The sequence below is a fragment of the Rhinatrema bivittatum genome, chromosome 6 (genome assembly GCF_901001135.1).
Source record: "Rhinatrema bivittatum chromosome 6, aRhiBiv1.1, whole genome shotgun sequence".
Lineage (NCBI taxonomy): Eukaryota > Metazoa > Chordata > Amphibia > Gymnophiona > Rhinatrematidae > Rhinatrema > Rhinatrema bivittatum.
The window spans coordinates 84,805,753-84,823,327 of NC_042620.1; the positions used below are offsets into that span (position 1 = coordinate 84,805,753).

The 17,575-nt window shown below is 41.6% G+C and overlaps 1 protein-coding gene across 4 annotated transcripts in view; it reads right to left on the reverse strand.

The window, feature by feature from the left end:
* Window positions 1–17,575, reverse strand: part of CYTIP (cytohesin 1 interacting protein) — a 49,347-nt gene that overhangs the window by 19,471 nt on the left and 12,301 nt on the right. For all 4 annotated transcript variants that reach the window (XM_029605527.1, XM_029605526.1, XM_029605528.1 and 1 more), the window contains one exon: window positions 7,173–7,222. In XM_029605527.1, coding sequence (XP_029461387.1) covers window positions 7,173–7,222 — 50 coding nt within the window. The remainder of the gene's footprint in view (window positions 1–7,172; window positions 7,223–17,575) is intronic.

Genomic DNA, 17,575 nt, shown 5'->3' on the forward strand with positions numbered 1-17,575 from the left:
CAGGGCTGCATCCTCCTTCTCTGTACATTTCTAGTTCTGCTATATCTTTTTTTTTTTTTTAAATGGGGATACTAGAATTACCCTTAATACTCAGCCTGATTTTTAATCCCCCACGCGCGTAAAAAATGGGTTACGCACATCTTCATAGAGGCCCGGCCATGCGTGTAATCCCCGTTGCACGCCAAAGTGCCGGGCCCAGATAAAGGGGTGGGGCTGGAGGCGGCCCGGAACAGCGGCCATTTGCCGCTGTACCAGGGAAGGGACTACCGGCGCACAAAAGTTGCTACTGCTCCAAAAGAGCAGTAAGCAACGAAATAAAATTTAAAAAAAGTAGGGTAAAGGGTTTAGGTGGTGGGAAGGACAGGGGAAGAGGGAGGGAGTATGGACAGGGGGGTAGGGAAGTTCCCTCCCAGTCCGCTCCTTAATTGGAGAGGACTGGGAGGGAACTGGGAGAGGCCCGTTCTCATCGTCACGCAAAATTTGCTAAAATCTACCCCCCGCACGCGTGCCGCCTGCACATATGCGTACGGATTACAAAATCCAGTGTGCATGTGTGCGCGGCCCGCCGATTGTATGACATGCATGTGCTGACGTGCACATGTTATAAAATCAGCATGTCCATGTCTGTGCGCCGGGTAGCACGCGCACATGGATGCGTACGCGCTTCTTTAAAAATCTACCTCAAAGTGCGGTCGCAGCATGGATCAATGCAGAGGCATTGTGATATCCTCCGTTTAATTTTCCATTCCTTTCCTAATAATGCTTAACAATCTATTTGTGCTTTTTTTGACTGCAACCACACACACCATTGAGAATTACCCTCAGAAAGTCCAAGTTAGGCTGCTCATACTTTCAAAATGTATAGGCTTATGCTAAGAGGGATAGGTCAGAGCAAGATAAATGCAGGGAAGATTTATTTATTTATTACAGGATTTATAGTTTGCCATCTTACCAGAATCTGTTCATGGTGGATTATAGACAAAATTAATCATTTAAATAAAGGATTAAAATGCATGTAAAATTAAAATCACACTAATTAGAGAAATTAAATATTTACCATATAGGGCATAATTTGGTAACGTTGCATATAGGTTGACTGTGTAAATTATATCAATTTTCAAAATGGACCAGTGTGCGTCTGCTTTGAAAATTATTCCACCAAATTTACCCATGCATCTTGATGCCTGCTATTTAGTGGGCAGACATTTTTCAGGAAAATGTATGCGCAATACATTTGAATTTGCAAACATGCATACATAAGAATAAACCCCTTCCCAATTCCAAACCCAGGGATGCCTCCATTCAGTCCAGGTAATCTACACTCAAGCAGGATATACATTTGTGAGTTTACCTGCATTTGAAAAATAATCCTCATAGCACATAAGTCCACTTTGAAAATTTGCAGGTTATCCCTGCATGCACATATACATAAGCGAAGAGAGTCACACCTGCTTGAAAACAGGTGTATCTTCCTGCGTGCATATTTACGTGCAGACTTTTGAAAATTGAAAGTATGCATGTAAATGCTTTTCCTGCCACAAATCCACACCCCAAAATGCTTCTTACTAGTGCAGGAAAAAGTATTTTGTAATTTGTGCACACTTTTACACACACAACTTCTTAACTGATTTTGAAAGCGCTACGTATGCACATAAAATACAGTTTTATGCACACAAGTCGATTTGAAAATCAACCCATAAAGACTAGGATAGCCAGCACAATCAGAGACTAAAAAATGATCTGATTACATTCATAAATTTTATATGAACAGGACCAGTGGTTCTCAACCTTTTTTCAGTCAGGACACACCTGACAGATGGTTGTCACATGCGTGACACACTGAACACATGACCGTCACGGGGCTAAATATAAACATATACTTTGTATCTACGGGATCCACCCTGACCCCCCAACAATGGGTGCAGAACAGAAAACTAGGACATTCCCCTTTCAATTTACCATGCAAAAAAGATATTTCTGGTGTCATCTCAGTAACAGCAACATAAACACTCTCTCCTCCCAGGTGCAATAGCCCTCCTTATGAAAAAACAATAATTTACCACCAATACATGTCCTATTGAGAAAACACAACAAATAATATTGATACAAATGCCTACATGCTAGTAAAATACTTCACATTGGTCACACACATAGAATCGACCTTCACCAAGTACAGAAAGACCGCAAATTACAAATATGGAGACACTGGAATGGAGATCCAAAAAAGCTACTCTGCATGCAGTGCAAAACTGAAGAAATGGAAACAGAAATATAGCACCTAATAGACTCCCAGGATCTGCAATAATGCACACAAACTAATGCTCAAAAAGTTACACCTGCATTATGGAACTCATTCAAACAGTAACAATCCTATCTATGAAAAGGCAACACTACAAATATTTAACCAGGCCCTAAACACCAATACACCTCCTATGAGGAAAACCAGAACAAGCCAAGCTGCTATAGATCCCTACACAGAAACTACAAGCTTGCAGAATACCTTTACCTGGGTCACACACGCAGAACACAGATAGACTATCACCAAATACAGAATAAAGTGACCATCAAGTTAATGATTTTGTTTTCCCATTGTTGCACTGAATACACTCAGTCTGGCTTCTTGCTGTTTCCAATTCAGTTTTTGTCTCCACATTTCTATTTATACATTTCTCAAGTCATATAAAATAATAATTCTAAAACTAGAATAATAAATATAAAATAGCTGATAAATAGAATAATATCCAATCATTAAAAACTTACAAAATTATTAAAAATTCCCTAAACACCAATAAAATATTTCAAACAGCAGACACATCACATAATACCCAATAATTAAAATGGCAGTCAATCAAGAAAGATAAACTTAAAAAGCCACCTTTACTTACCCTCACTAGCAACTCTCCTACTCCTTTCCCTTGTAGGCCTTGAAGCAGCAATGGCTGGTGAAGCTCTGTTCTGACGTTCCTCTTCCTTAGGATCCATGACTTGTCTGTCTCACACACACATACACACTTTCTGTCACACCCACACCAGTCATCTTCCTGACCAATCTTTCTCTCTCTCACACACACCAGTCACACCCCTGACCGATCTCATTCACTCATATACACCAGTCACCTACCTGACCAATCTCTCTCTCATACACACACCAGTCACCTCCCTGACCAGACTCTTGCTTTCACACATTTTTTTTCTTACACACACAGTCTCAATCACACACATTCTCTCACATACTTGCACACATGCTGACACTCTCTGTCTCACTCACTCACCCCCACCCCACATGGCAGCTATTGCACAAGGCAGCCGGTATTCTTCTATTAAAGCAGTCGTGACAAGTTGATAACTGCAGCAGGGGTGACTCCCCCAGCCCCGCAGCGGTAAGAAGGCAGCACTCAGCTGTTTGTCTGTGCTGAGATCATCGCAGCACAGAGTAGTCAGCTGAGAATGTGGTCGCGGGGATTTCCTGCCATGCGGCTATTTGGGAAATCCGTCGAGTAGCCATGGTGTGCAAGGGCTGCGGGAGTCAGTGACCGTCTCTCTCTGTGGGCCATTGTTGGTTGCACGGGTGAGTGGCCAAGAGCAGAAAGGCCGCGATTCTAGCTACAGGAGCCAGGAGAAGTTCACGTGGTACAGAGGGTGCAGGGAGGAGGGGCTGAGAATAGCGGCTGTAGGCTGTGGATGTGCAGAGCCTCGGGAAGCCAATGACAGGCTCCCCACGATATGAAGAGGCTGCGTTTTGATTGGCAGGAGCCAGTTGATCGCAGCTTGAGGAGAGGCAGGAAGTGTTCCCGAGGGGAAGGGCTGGTGCGGACATGAGTCTCTGAGCCTAGTGCCACTACGAAGAGAGAGGGGAGCTGCAGAAGGCATTGGGGGGCCTTACGATTTAGGCCACAATCCTGATGACATCAGAGGGACCCATAGGTCTGGAGCAGGGACCATGTAAAAAAAAAAAAAAGTTAAACGCCGCAGACCCAAGGCAGCTAATCGATGGATTTCCCAATCAACTGCAGGAAATTGCCACAACCACATTCTGAGCCGACTGTTCTGCGTCGCGATGATCACAGGACAGACAAACAGCTGATTGCTACTTTCTTACCACTGGTGGGGGGGGAGACTTGGGACATGAATTTGACAGCGGCAGCATGCCCTTTCTTCTTCCCGCGTGCCTGGTAAACATCACTTCCTCTTCCGGGCCGCAGGGGCGGGACAAAGAAAAGGCCATACGGCTGTTGCTGGATTCCACAAACACTGCTGCCGTTCTACTCTAAGCTTGAAAGTGCTGATAGCACGGGTAAGAACGGCAGCAGTGTTCATTGAAGAACTGTGCGCGTCTTGCTGGGGGTGAGGAGAGGGAGGGAAGAGCGGAAGTGCGCGACACACCGGTTGAGAACCACTGAACTAGACATATGTGTCAGGAACAATGAAAAAGATAAGCAGATTATCAAAAGGCAAATATATTAATTAATAATTATCAACATTTTAAGGCAGTTTTACATGTCATTGGTGCATGCTGCTCTTTAGATGGTAAGCATAGATAAGGCAATACAGAGTACGAGGAATCAATATTAAAGAACAAGGTGATTTATTTTTTCATGACATCGAGCAGGATAGCCTGCAATAACAACCAAAAGGCACCTAAACTGAACCCTGCAGTAAACTTCCATTGATAACAGGTACCAGGCCCCTGTTATCACAAGAAATTGCCATTCCTCCACAGTATCTGTGCCAAAGTTAAATGCCTGATTAGCACAGAAACCTTATGCAGCTACAGAGTAAGCAGCAGTAACTGGGTAGGGAGGCCATGTCCATGTAAGGCCTCTCTTACCTACCTTGCAAATCAAACACCTACCCCTCCCAATGCTGCCCCATTTCCTCAATCACATAATCCCTCTCCCCCTTCCAGTGGTCCACGTTCTCTTGCAAAGATTCTGCATTCAATAGTTCAACAAACCCCAACCAAAAAGAGCACTGATCACATGCCTCCTGACAGCAACCACATCATCTGAAAAGTGAAGGACTGAAGGTCTTTGTGGTTTGAAATTTGAATGTTATGGGGCCCAATGTATGAGTGCTATGGAACCTCATGTAACTTAAACATTGAAGACCTTCACTCCTCACTTGACACAACTGTTGACTGGTGGCATGTGAATAGCGCTCCAGCTGCCCTTGATTTGAGATGCTTTCGATTCCGGTATTGGGTGATCTTCACAAGAATGAAGGAGCCATGCAGTAGAGATTGCGTGAAAGCATGAATTGCAGAGGATGGAGATCAGGGATGGAGTGACATCAAGAGAGAGTTTGTGATGGGGGCTTCAGTGTGTGATTGAAGGGGGAGGGAGAGAGAAATTCAGTCTATGTGGACTTCCTTCTTCTGATCCTTTTCCTATCCCCTAACTACCTGAAAGGGTGCTGCAGACAACATGCCCGAAGGTTAATGGTAACTTCCCCGCAGCATTACATTTCCTGGGGAATTCACCCATGGGAAATTTCATAGCCAGGTAGCACAATAATCAGCTCCTTATCGCCCTATCTACATAATTTGCATACAGAGCTGCTTTTAAATTTAATGCGGCTGTGATCAAGTGGTTTTGTTCAAGTTTTCACTGGTACTAAAAGCTAAGTAACTCATTGTATAATTGCAAGTTCATACTAACCAGTACTCCTTTTCTGATAAAAGGAATTATTGTGCAGTCTAGGACTTTAGCCCCTTGGCTATGAAAGTGCCAGAAGTCTTTAGTGTAGGAAAAAAAGTAAAGAAGGTGATACAAAGCCGAGGTGGTGACTGACGTTCTCTTCTGCTGTGTTTATCTTCCCCTAAGAAATGTAATGGTGGGAGGAAAAAAAGTACTGGAAGTGGGAAGAAATACCTATAGTACTTGAATGTAATCCGCTTTGAAGTGCTTTATAAAAGTGCGAAAAGCGGAATTTAAAAATCTAAATAAAAAAAAAAATAAAAGTGCCACTGATGGAGCTCACTGTTAGACACAGGAAAATGTGAGGCAGCCATTGGGAATGCTCTTCAACCCCTGCCAGCCCAGATTCCAAAATCCAAGTTTCCGGGAAAATAACTATCAGCATAATTCATCTGCTTAGACAGAGCGTTTCCAGAAAGAGGGAGACCCTTCCAGCATGGCGACTACAGCTCAAAGCCATAGTAGGAGTTTAGTAAGGTGGTGTTCAATATTCTGTTACTTTCACTAAATAAATCATGATAAATCTTTCAAAGACTCGCCCAATCCTGCATCAAGGCTGCAGAATTATTTTTACCCAAGAGAGGGGACAATAGAAGTTCTGATAATAACCCATCTGAGGGTCAATAAATAAGAAGCACTGGTAAAATAATTGACCATGCAAGTACAAGAACAGAATTTCACTACCTTATCAATCATGAAGCCACCTGCAAGGGATTTTATGGGATTTTGTTCTAATAGGGAAGATATGTGGTTAAATTACTTTAAGAACAAGTTACATTTTTTTTTGTTTTAAACTGGATTGCAAAATAAAATGATTTTGCTTTTGGACCAACAATTGTCTGTCCATTGAAAAACGAAGTTGTTTTGTTTTGTTTTACACTCATGTTCAGGATAGACTCTTGAGAAGATCCCAGAGCACTGACCTACCATAACAGGATAAACATTAGGAAGAAGGTTGGTTATACTTAGAATATTCCATAACCATTAACACATGTGCTAACAGATAATGCTGCTTAGTGTATCAGACCCTCAGTGCCAGTACTGCAATTCAATTCAATTTTGTCAGCATATTGTGATGTTCACCTTCATTTTAACCTATATGTTTATTTCAACATTCTTAATTCTATCAAGAAGCTGCTTCAAACAGAATGAAACAAGGTCAAATTGCAAATCAAACAGCACAACACTGTAACCTTTTTTTAAAGGGAAAAGTAGTCCAATTCATATAGTAGATGAAAGAAAGAGAACCATGATGTCTACAGTAGACTACCTTTTCACACTTTAAATTAAAAAGTGTTTAAAAGTATGTATAAGTGTGTCAAATGATTTGATGCACACATCTTGTTAAATGTAATTTCTGATAAATTATGCAAATTGCTTGTCAAAGTGCTGGCATCTATCAGCATTCTAAATTGTATACTACAATTAATATATTTAGACAAACATACATGCTATAAGAGAAATGATTGTGTTTACCTGTGAGGCCCTGGAGAGTCTGGTAAGGAACTTGATCTGGTCAAAGCAAGCTGGAAATACAAAATAGGTTCATAGTTATTCTTAGGTTCACAGTTCTAACTCTTGCTGTAATATGAAACCCCCCCCCCCCCCCCACAATAATAGAAATATGTAGGTAATCAAATCCAGAGGATGAACTGCAGCACTATTCTTCAGCCCATAAATAGCTCATGAATGTTTACCATGCCCTGAGCCTGTGAATATTTCATCTTCAAGCCAGGAGATCAGAGAAGCTTTTATGAGACAGATAAGAACATAAGAACATGCCATACTGGGTCAGACCAAGGGTCCATCAAGCCCAGCATCCTGTTTCCAACAGTGGCCAATCCAGGCCATAAGAACCTGGCAATTCCCAAAAACTAAGTCTATTCCATGTTACCGTTGGTAATAATAGCAGTGGCTATTTTCTAAGTCAACTTAATTAATAGCAGCTAATGGACTTCTCCTCCAAGAACTTATCCAATCCTTTTTTAAACACAGCTATACTAACTGCACTAACCACATCCTCTGGCAACAAATTCCAGAGTTTAATTGTGCGTTGAGTAAAAAAGAACTTTCTCCGATTAGTTTTAAATGTGCCCCATGCTAACTTCATGGAGTGCCCCCTAGTCTTTCTATTATCCGAAAGAGTAAATAACCGATTCACATCTACCCGTTCTAGACCTCTCATGATTTTAATCACCTCTATCATATCCCCCCCCTCAGCCGTCTCTTTTCCAAGCTGAAAAGTCCTAACCTCTTTAGTCTTTCCTCATAGGGGAGTTGTTCCATTCCCCTTATCATTTTGGTAGCCCTTCTCTGTACCTTCTCCATCACAATTATATCTTTTTTGAGATGTGATAAAATACATGAGAGATTTAGGAAAAGTTATCAACATAGTGGTATGACTGCATTGTGCTTCCTGGAAGATATGGGGTAACCTGCATAGAGCAGCATTTGCAACCCTAAAGGAGACACAATGGGATTGGGGGTTGAGTTGCATATGGAAATTTCATCTACTTTAGGTAAGAACATAAGAAATTGCCATACTGGGTCAGACCAAGGGTCATCAAACCCAGCATCCTGTTTCCCAACAGTGGCCAATCCAAGTCACAAGTACCTGGCAAGTACCCAAAAATTAAATATATCTCAAGCTACTATTGCTTATTAATTAATAGCAGTTTATGGATTTTTTTCCTCTAGGAACTTATCCAAACCTTTTTTTAAACCCAGTTGCACTAACTGCTGTAACTACATCTTCTAACAACAAATTCCAGAATTGTGCATTGAGTGAAAAAGAACTTTCTTCGATTAGTTTTAAATGTGCCACATGCTAACTTCATGGAGTGCCCCCCTACTCTTTCTATTATCTGAAAGAGTAAATAACTGTTTCGCATTAACCCGTTCTAGACCTCTCATGATTTTAAACACCTCTGTCATCTCTCCCCTCAGCCGTCTCTTCTCCAAGCTGAAAAGTCCTAACCTTTTTAGTCTTTCCTCATAGGGGAGCTGTTCCATTCCCTTTATCATTTTGGTCGCCCTTCTCTGTACCTTCTCCATCGCCACTATATCTTTTTTGTGATGTGGTGACCAGAATTTGCACAGTATTCGAGGTGCAGTCTCACCATGGAACAATACAGAGGCATTATGGCATTTTCTGTTTTATTCACCATTCCCTTTCTAATAATTCCCAACATTCTGTTTGCTTTCTTGACTGCCCAGCACACTGAACTGATGATTTCAATGTGTTATCCACTATGAGGCCCAGATCTCTTTCTTGGGTGGTAGCTCCTAATATGGAACCTAACATTGTGTAACAATAGCATGGGTTATTTTTCCCTATATGCATCACCTTGCACTTATCCACATTAAATTTCATCTGCCATTTGGATGCCAATTTTCCAGTCTCAGAAGGTCTTCCTGCAATGTATCACAATCTACTTGTGATTTAACTACTCTGAACAATTTTGTATCATTTGCAAATTTGATTACCTCACTCGTCATATTTCTTTCCAGATCATTTATAAATATATTGAAAAGTATGGGTCCCAATACAGATCCCTGAGGCACTTCACTGCCCAGTCCCTTCCACTGAGAAAATTGTCCATTTAATCCTACTCTCTGTTTCCTGTCTTTTAGCCAGTTTGTAATCCACAAAAGGACATCGCCACCTATCCCATAGCTCTTTATTTTTCCTAGAAGCCTCTCATGAGGAAGTTTGTCAAACGCCTTCTGAAAATCCAAATATACCACATCTACCGGTTCACCTTTATCTGCATGTTTATTAACTCCTTCAAAAAAGTGAAGCAGATTTGAGAGGCAAGCTTGCCTTGGGTAAAGCTATGCTAACTTTGTTCCATTAAACCATGTCTTTCTATATGTTCTGTGATTTTGATATTTAGAACACTTTCCACTATTTTTCCTGGCACTGAAGTTAGGCTAACTGGTCTGTATTTTCCTGGATCGCCCCTGGAGCCCTTTTTAAGTATTGGGGTTACATTAGCCACCCTCCAGTCTTCAGGTACATTGGATGATTTTAATGATAGGTTACAAATTTTTACTAATAGGTCTGAAATTTCATTTTTTAGTTCCTTCAGAACCCTGGGGTGTATACCATCTGGTCCAGGTGATTTACTACTCTTCAGTTTGTCAATCAGGCCAACCACATCTTCTAGGATCACCGTGATTTGGTTCAGTCCATCTGAATCATTACCCACGAAAACCTTCTGTAATATGGGTATCTCCCCAACATCCTCTTCAGTAAACACTGAAGCAAAAAAATCATTTAATCTTTCCGCGATGGCCTTATCTTTAAGTGCCCCTTTAACCCCTCGATCATCTAACGGTCTAACTGACTCCCTCACAGGCTTTCTGGTTCGGATATTTTTTTAAAAGTTTTTACTGTGAGTTTGTGCCTCTATGGCCAACTTCTTTTCAAATTCTCTGTTAGTCTGTCTTATCAATGTCTTACATTTAACTTGCCAACGCTTATGCATTATCCTATCTTCTTCTTTTGGATCCTTCTTCCAATTTTTGAATGAAGATCTTTTGGCTAAAATAGCTTCTTTCACCTCCCCTTTTAAGCATGCCAGTGATCATTTTGCCTTCTTTCCACCTTTCTTAATGTGTGGAATATATCTCGACTGTGCTTCTAGGATGGTATTTTTTAACAATGACCACGCCTCTTGCACAGTTTTTACCTTTGTAGCTGCTCCTTTCAGTTTTTTTCTATTTTTCTCATTTTATCAAAGTTTCCCTTTTGAAAGTTTAGCACAAGAGCCTTGGATTTGCTTACTGTCCCCTTTCCAGCCATTAATTCAAATTTGATCATATTGGGAGGAGGAATAGCCTAGTGGTTAGAGCAGTGGGCTATGAACCAGAAAACCAGGGTTCCAGTCCTGCTGTTGCTCCTTGTGATCTTTGGCAAGTCACTTTACCCTCCATTGCCTCAGGTACAAAGACTTAGATTATAAGCCCTCTGGGGATAGAGAAATACCTACAGTACCTGAATGTAAACCACTCTCAGATTGAATGTCAGTATAAAATATTATGATCACTATTGCCAAGCAGCCCCATCACAGTTACCTGTCTCACCAAATCCTGTGCTCCACTGAGAATTAAATCTAAAATTGCTCCCTCTTTTTTGGGTTCCTGAACCAATTGTTCCATAAAGCTGTCATTTATTCCATCCAGGAACTTTATCTCTCTAGCATGTCCCGATGATACATTTACCCAGTCAATACTGGGGTAATTGAAATCTCCCATTATTACCGCACTACCAGTTTGGTTAGCTTCCCTAATTTCTCTTAGCATTTCACTGTCCATCTCATCATCTTGACCAGGTGGACGGTAGTATACTTCTATCGCTATAGGCTTCCCCAACACACAAGGGATTTCTACCCATAAAGATTCGATTGTGCATTTAGTCTCATGCAGGATGTTTATTCTGTTGGACTCTATGCCATCCCGGACATAAAGTGCCACACCGCCTCCGGGGTGTCCCTCTCTGTCATTGCGATATAATTTGTACCCGGTATAGCACTGTCCCATTGGTTATCCTCCTTCCACGTCTCTGAGATGCCAATTAAGTCTATGTCATCATTCACTGCTGTACATTCTATTTCTCCCATCTTACTTCTTAAACTTCTGGCATTAGCATACAAACATTTCAAAGTTTGTTTTTTGTTTTTATTTTCATTCTGCTTTTTAATTGATAGGGATAAGTTAGAATATTTTAGCTCAGGTGAGGTTTTAGTTACAGGCACTTGGACTACTTTTCTTATTATTGGAACCTCACTGTCAGGATGTCCTAATTCTAATGCATCATTAGTATCCTTTGAAGATACCTCCCTCCGAACCATGCGCTGCTGAGTAACTGTCGGCTTTCCCCTTTGTTCTAGTTTAAAAGCTGCTCTATCTCCTTTTTAAAGGTCAGTGCCAGCAGTCTGGTTCCACCCTGGTTAAGGTGGAGCTCATCCCTTCAGAAGAGACTCCCCCTTCCCCAAAAGGTTCCCCAGTTCCTTACAAATCTGAATCCCTCTTCCTTGCACCATTGTCTCATCCACACATTGAGAATCCGGAGCTCTGCCTGCTTCTGGAGACCTGCGCGTGGAACAGGGAGCATTTCAGAGAATGCCACCCTGGATGTTCTGGATTTAAGCTTTCCACCTAAGATCCTAAATTTGGCTTCCAGAACCTCCTTCTCACATTTTCCTATGTCGATGGTACCCACATGTACCACTGGTCTATAGTTTCCCAGATCACCCCTGGAATCCTTTTTTAAATATTGGGGTTACATTGTCCACCTTCTAGTCTTCAGGTACAATGGATGATTTTAATGATAGGTTACAAATTAATTGAATTAGGTCTGAAATTTCATGTGCATAAAATTACTGTGGGGCAGACTAGGTGGGCCTTTTTGGTCTTTATCTGCCATCATTTATTTTGTTTATATTTATTATGTTTTATATGGACTGTGGCTTGGTGAGGGGAATAAGAAGACAAGTGGGACAAGTTAATAATATCCATAATATATGGGAACAGAAAGTCACAAATTTGCTAGTTATTATCATTATCAAGTAATATGTACAAAGCACATCATGGATACAAAATGTCTTCACTTTTTGACAGGAACTGCTGGATCTTAGGCATGTAAAAACATTCTCATTTATTTGTATACTGTAGTATTTACAAGTAGAAGCTCATTGCACCATATTATGTGTGTATTAATGTTCTGATGTATTTTTGACACTTTGACATTAAAACTTGGTTCTTTGTCAGTGTGGTATTATTGTGCTAGATATTTGACTAATGCCCCCATTGATAATTCAGCCTTGTATGGGAAATAAATGCTATAGTTGCTTTCATTGATTTATAGTGTTTTAGTTTGTATCTTGTCTGATTTTCCTTTTTTAGCATTCCTTGTTAATTTCTGAATGAGTGTTCCCACATCTGCTTCTTGTGCAATTTCTCTGGCTTAGGTAGTTAAAACAATATATTGTCCTTTATTTTCATGCTTGTTCATTCTTACACATCGTTTATTAGTTTAACACTGGGACATTCAGTGCTGATTTTACTGAGATCTAACAGGCCAATATTCAGTAAGCTGGACAATGGCAAAAGTATCTTGATAAAGTTACCCAGATACCTTTAGCTAAATATTCAGCAGGACAAGTCTCCTACTGAATATACTTGGTTAAGGTTAACAGGATATATGTATCTAGGTAACTTTGCTTCTGGCTGGCTTACTGAAAATACATTTAAATATTAAAAAACAGTGTCTGAGCAGTTGCTGAGGCTCCCGTCCCCCATTCTGATCCCCAGAAATAATGTAATGTACTGGCCTGAGCCAGCCTCCCTTCCTGCCGATCCCAAAAAACAAATAAATAAAAAATAACAGGCCAAGCCAGCATCCACGCATCCCAAAAATTCACTCTCCACCAGGGCTGGCGTAACCCACTGTGCAAGCTGTGCACTTGCACAGGGCGACGGCCTGGAGGGGGCGGTGGCCTGAGGGCTGTCACCGAGTTGATTGAGCTGCGAGGAGAAGGACCCACAAGGTCTCACAATGAAGAGGAGGGATTTGCAGGGCCACACAACAATGTGATGAAGATGAAGAGCAGCAGGGCCGCATGCGGGAAAGAAGAAGAGGAGCCGTAGGGCCGCAAGGTGGTTTGCAACCCATTGCATGACAAAGATAAGAAAGTTGCAGGGCCACTAGCTGTGCAGATGTTCCCAACATGCCGTACAGTGAAGAGGAGAAGGAGCTGCAGGGCTGTTCGGCCTGATGACTTGGAGAGTCACGCAGCCAAGATGAGCTGCTGCAGCACACAGGACCATGTGGTTTCCAGGCAACCAGAAGGAAAAAAAGGGAGGCAGTTTGCAACCTGTCTCACAGCAGAAGTAGAGGGCTGGGGCTCCTGAGAGAGGCCTCAGTGTAAGCATGTGTGTGTGTCTGAGCATATAAGTGTGTATGTGCCAGTGTGGGTGTCAGCATGTATGTGTGTGTGTATGTGTCTGAGCAGAAGCAGAGTGTGTGTGGGTGTCTGAGCATCTGTGTGTGTGTGTGTGAGGGAGCACTGACAGGGCCGGCGCAACCCACTGTACAGGATGGAGCAAATGTGAGCGTGTGTAAGTCTGAGAATGTGTGTGAGAGAGGAAACATGTGCATGTGAACATGGGTATGTAAAAGGGAACTTGTGCGTTCATGAGGGAGAGAGCATATAAATGTATGTATGTGTATGTATATAAGAACATAAGAAATTGCCATGCTGGGTCAGACCAAGAGTCCATCAAGCCCAGCATTCTGTTTCCAACAGAGGCCAAACCAGGCCTCAAGAACCTGGCAATTACCCAGCCCTAAGAAGATCCCATGCTACTGATGCAATTAATAGCAGTGGCTATTCCCTAAGTAAACTTGATTAATAGCCGTTAATGGATTTCTCCTCCAAGAACTTATCCAAACCTTTTTTGAACACAGCTACATTAACTGCACTAACAACATCCTCTGGCAACAAATTCCAGGGCTTTATTATGCGTTGCGTGAAAAAGAATTTTCTCCGATTAGTCTTAAATGTGCTACTTGCTAACTTCGTGGAATGCCCCCTAGTCCTTCTATTATTCGAAAGTGTAAATAACCGAGTCACATCTACTCATTCAAGACCTCTCATGATCTTAAAGACCTCTATCATATCCCCCCTCAGCCGTCTCTTCTCCAAGCTTAACAGCCCTAACCTCTTCAGCCTTTCCTCATAGGGGAAAGTTTATGCATCCCTCGCTCACTAATCCACTACACTCTCAGAGTGACTGGAAATCAAAAGTTTCCAGGTATGGAGAGCATGAATTATTTTATCCTTATTAGCTTTAATTTTTGGAAGCTGTTTGATGTATCTGCTGTTTTGAAATATTTTATTGAGAAATTTAAAACAAATTGAGTTTTTAATTGGATCTGCCATTCACCAGCAATTTTGAAATATTCTTTTTATTAGAATGTTTATACTACTATGATTAATGCATTTATTATATTTCTTGATTTTATTGTTTAATGTCTGAGGATTGCTGGTGGTTTCTGTTTTTCCATTTTTGCACTGCATAGAGTGTGACTTCTGTGGTTTTCCTATTCAGTTTTTGTCTGCATGTTTCTGTTTATACTTTATGGTCTCTTTACTCTGTATTTGGTGAAGGTCGGCTTGTGTTCTGCATGCGTGACCAAGAAGAGGTATTTTGCTAGCATGTAGGAATCTATAGCAGCTTGGTTTCTTCTGTTTCCTTAATAGGAGGTATATTGGGGTTTTAGGACCTAGTGTAATATTTGCATTGTTGCCTTTTCATAGGTAGGGTTGTTACATTTTTAAGAGCTGGCAGTTAGTGCTGTTTTGGTGTGGTATGTGTTTTATATTTTAATTGTAAATTACTCATGGCTTTTTGAGGGTCAAGCCCACACCTATCACGCATTATAGTAGCCCTAATGCCATATGGGTTCTAAGTGTCTTTTTTTGTAGGGTTTTCTGGTTGGCACCAAAGAAATGCATGCAAATACTTGTGATTTTTTTTTTACCTCAGAAAACTGAATATTCTTTTTCATGGAAAACTTGAATAATGAATGCATCATTTTCTAACTGTGTACATTGAGAGAACAGGAGGCGGGATGCAAGGGTATAAGGTTTGCCTAGGGCACCTAACACTCTTGCACCAGAAATGGGCTCCAGAGGAGGGGATTGAAGACCCAGAAGGTAGAGGGGTGACAGTTTTAAAGTTTAGGTTGCTGGAAGGAATTGAGCATATTTTTGGCAGGCCCGAGACAGAGACTGAATGAAGTGTGTGTGTTGGGGGGGAGGGGGCAGCACAATAATTGTTTGCACAGGACAGCAAAACAGTTAGCACTGGCCCTGCTCCCCACCCTCAACCCCCTAACCACCCAAAGTGTCAGTGTAAGCCGGTGGGAGAAGGAAAGGCTTGTCCCGTTCTCCCATTGGCTTGAAGAGTAAGTACTGGCACAGCTGAGAGTTGTATCATCATTTAATATTCATTTATTTACTTCACTGGCCACTGATTGGTCCCTTCACCAACATGTGTAGCCTTTCAGAACGTTTAGGAGACATGATGCTAACAGATAATTAAGCACAACAGTGACCAATCAAGAGAATGGGTAATGTAAAACTTGACCTAAGCAGAGAGGGCACACACAAACCCTGCTGCTTCAGATAATGAAAACATATTTTCCTTTAATTAGACTCTGGACATAGATAAGATTCTCCTTATCTTCTTAAAGGGGCTACAACCCCTGTCTGATGAGTTTTAAAGTTGCTTGAAATATCAGTGCCTTTTACCTTCAACTGTATATTAGGCCACCTATAGCAGACTTCTGTACGTCTCTTTCTATTCTACTACTGCTAAAGAAGTACTAGCGCAGTGCTATATGGATACATATTTGAGAGACAGACCCTGCAGATCCTGCTCCATGGAACTTACAGACTAGTTAAGCCAACCATACATCACAACCAAGAGCCTATGGGAAGTGCATTTATTGCAGAGAAGTGGTTAGGAGTTTTCAGACTGGATTTTAATATGGCCAGAGAGGAAACTCTATTCTAGACTTACAGCACAGCAAGGTGAAAAGGACAGAGTTGGGATTTGACGATGGAAGCTAAGGGCACAGAGCAAATTTCCTGATGAACAGAATTCACAAGGAAGGGTAAAGGGAGAGAGAAGATAGGTAATGTATACAAATATAATCTCTATGAGTCCAATTTGCGCAGGTAAGTGGATGTACGGTACACAATTTGCACATAAGTGGATATGTGACGATTTATGCAAGCATTTTATAAACTGTGACAGGTGCTGCACAGTATATAAAATATTGCATATTTTTTGCCCCCAAAATACGTGCAAATGTTGTCGTAAACACTTATGACTGGATTTTTAAAAAACTCCACGCGTTAAAAACGGAGGGAATGTGCATAGCCGGGCCTTGCGCGCGCTGCGTGCATTTTAGAAGAGAGCCGGCCATGCATGTAACCGCTGTTATGCGCACAAGAGCCAGGCCCCTGTGAAGGGGCGGGAAGGGGGCGGGCCAGGACAACGCCATTCCTCGCTGTCCTGGAGCCTTGCGCGCCGGCCAGCTGCCAGCGCACACAAATTACTTCAGGTCGGGCCATGAAGTAACTTGCGAAATAAAAGGTAAAAAAAAAAAAATTGTTTTAGAGGGTGGGGATGAGAGAAGAAGGGGAAGGGAGGTTAAGGTAGGGGGTAGGAAGTTCCCTCCCAGTCCGCTCCTTAATTGGAACGGACTGGGAGGGAACTGGGGAAGGCCAGGATGCATCGCTGGATCGAAAGTGGCCAAATTTGACTTCCCTTTGAGCATGCCACCCCCGATTTTATAATATGTGCACACCGGCACACGCATGTTATAAAATCGTGCGTCCATGTGTGCGTTCCAGATAGCATGCACACATGGACACGCATGTGTTTTGTTTTTTTTGTTTTTTTAAATCTACCCCTTACTTTCTCTACCTGTTTTATAAAAGCACACATGTATATTTTAGGTGCATAAAAATATATTTCATCCTTTTAACAGCCCTAAATATGGAAAGCAGGTATTTTATAAAAGATGTTAGTATACGTTCTGAAAATTCTCACTTATGCATGCTTGGACTCACCAGTTTGCAATACTGCCCCAAGCTCATACAGTCCTTTTCTAGTTCACCTAGGCCTTCTAGCACTTCATCCTGAACCCCCACCAGTTCACCTCCAACCCAAAAATTGCAGGTAAACGATAAATCTTATTTCAATTGCATGTGTCCATTAGCAGATGTAAACATTTTCGGAAAAGTTTGGCAATGTATGCTCATCTACCTCTTAAAAAATAGCATTTTCATGCTTATTTC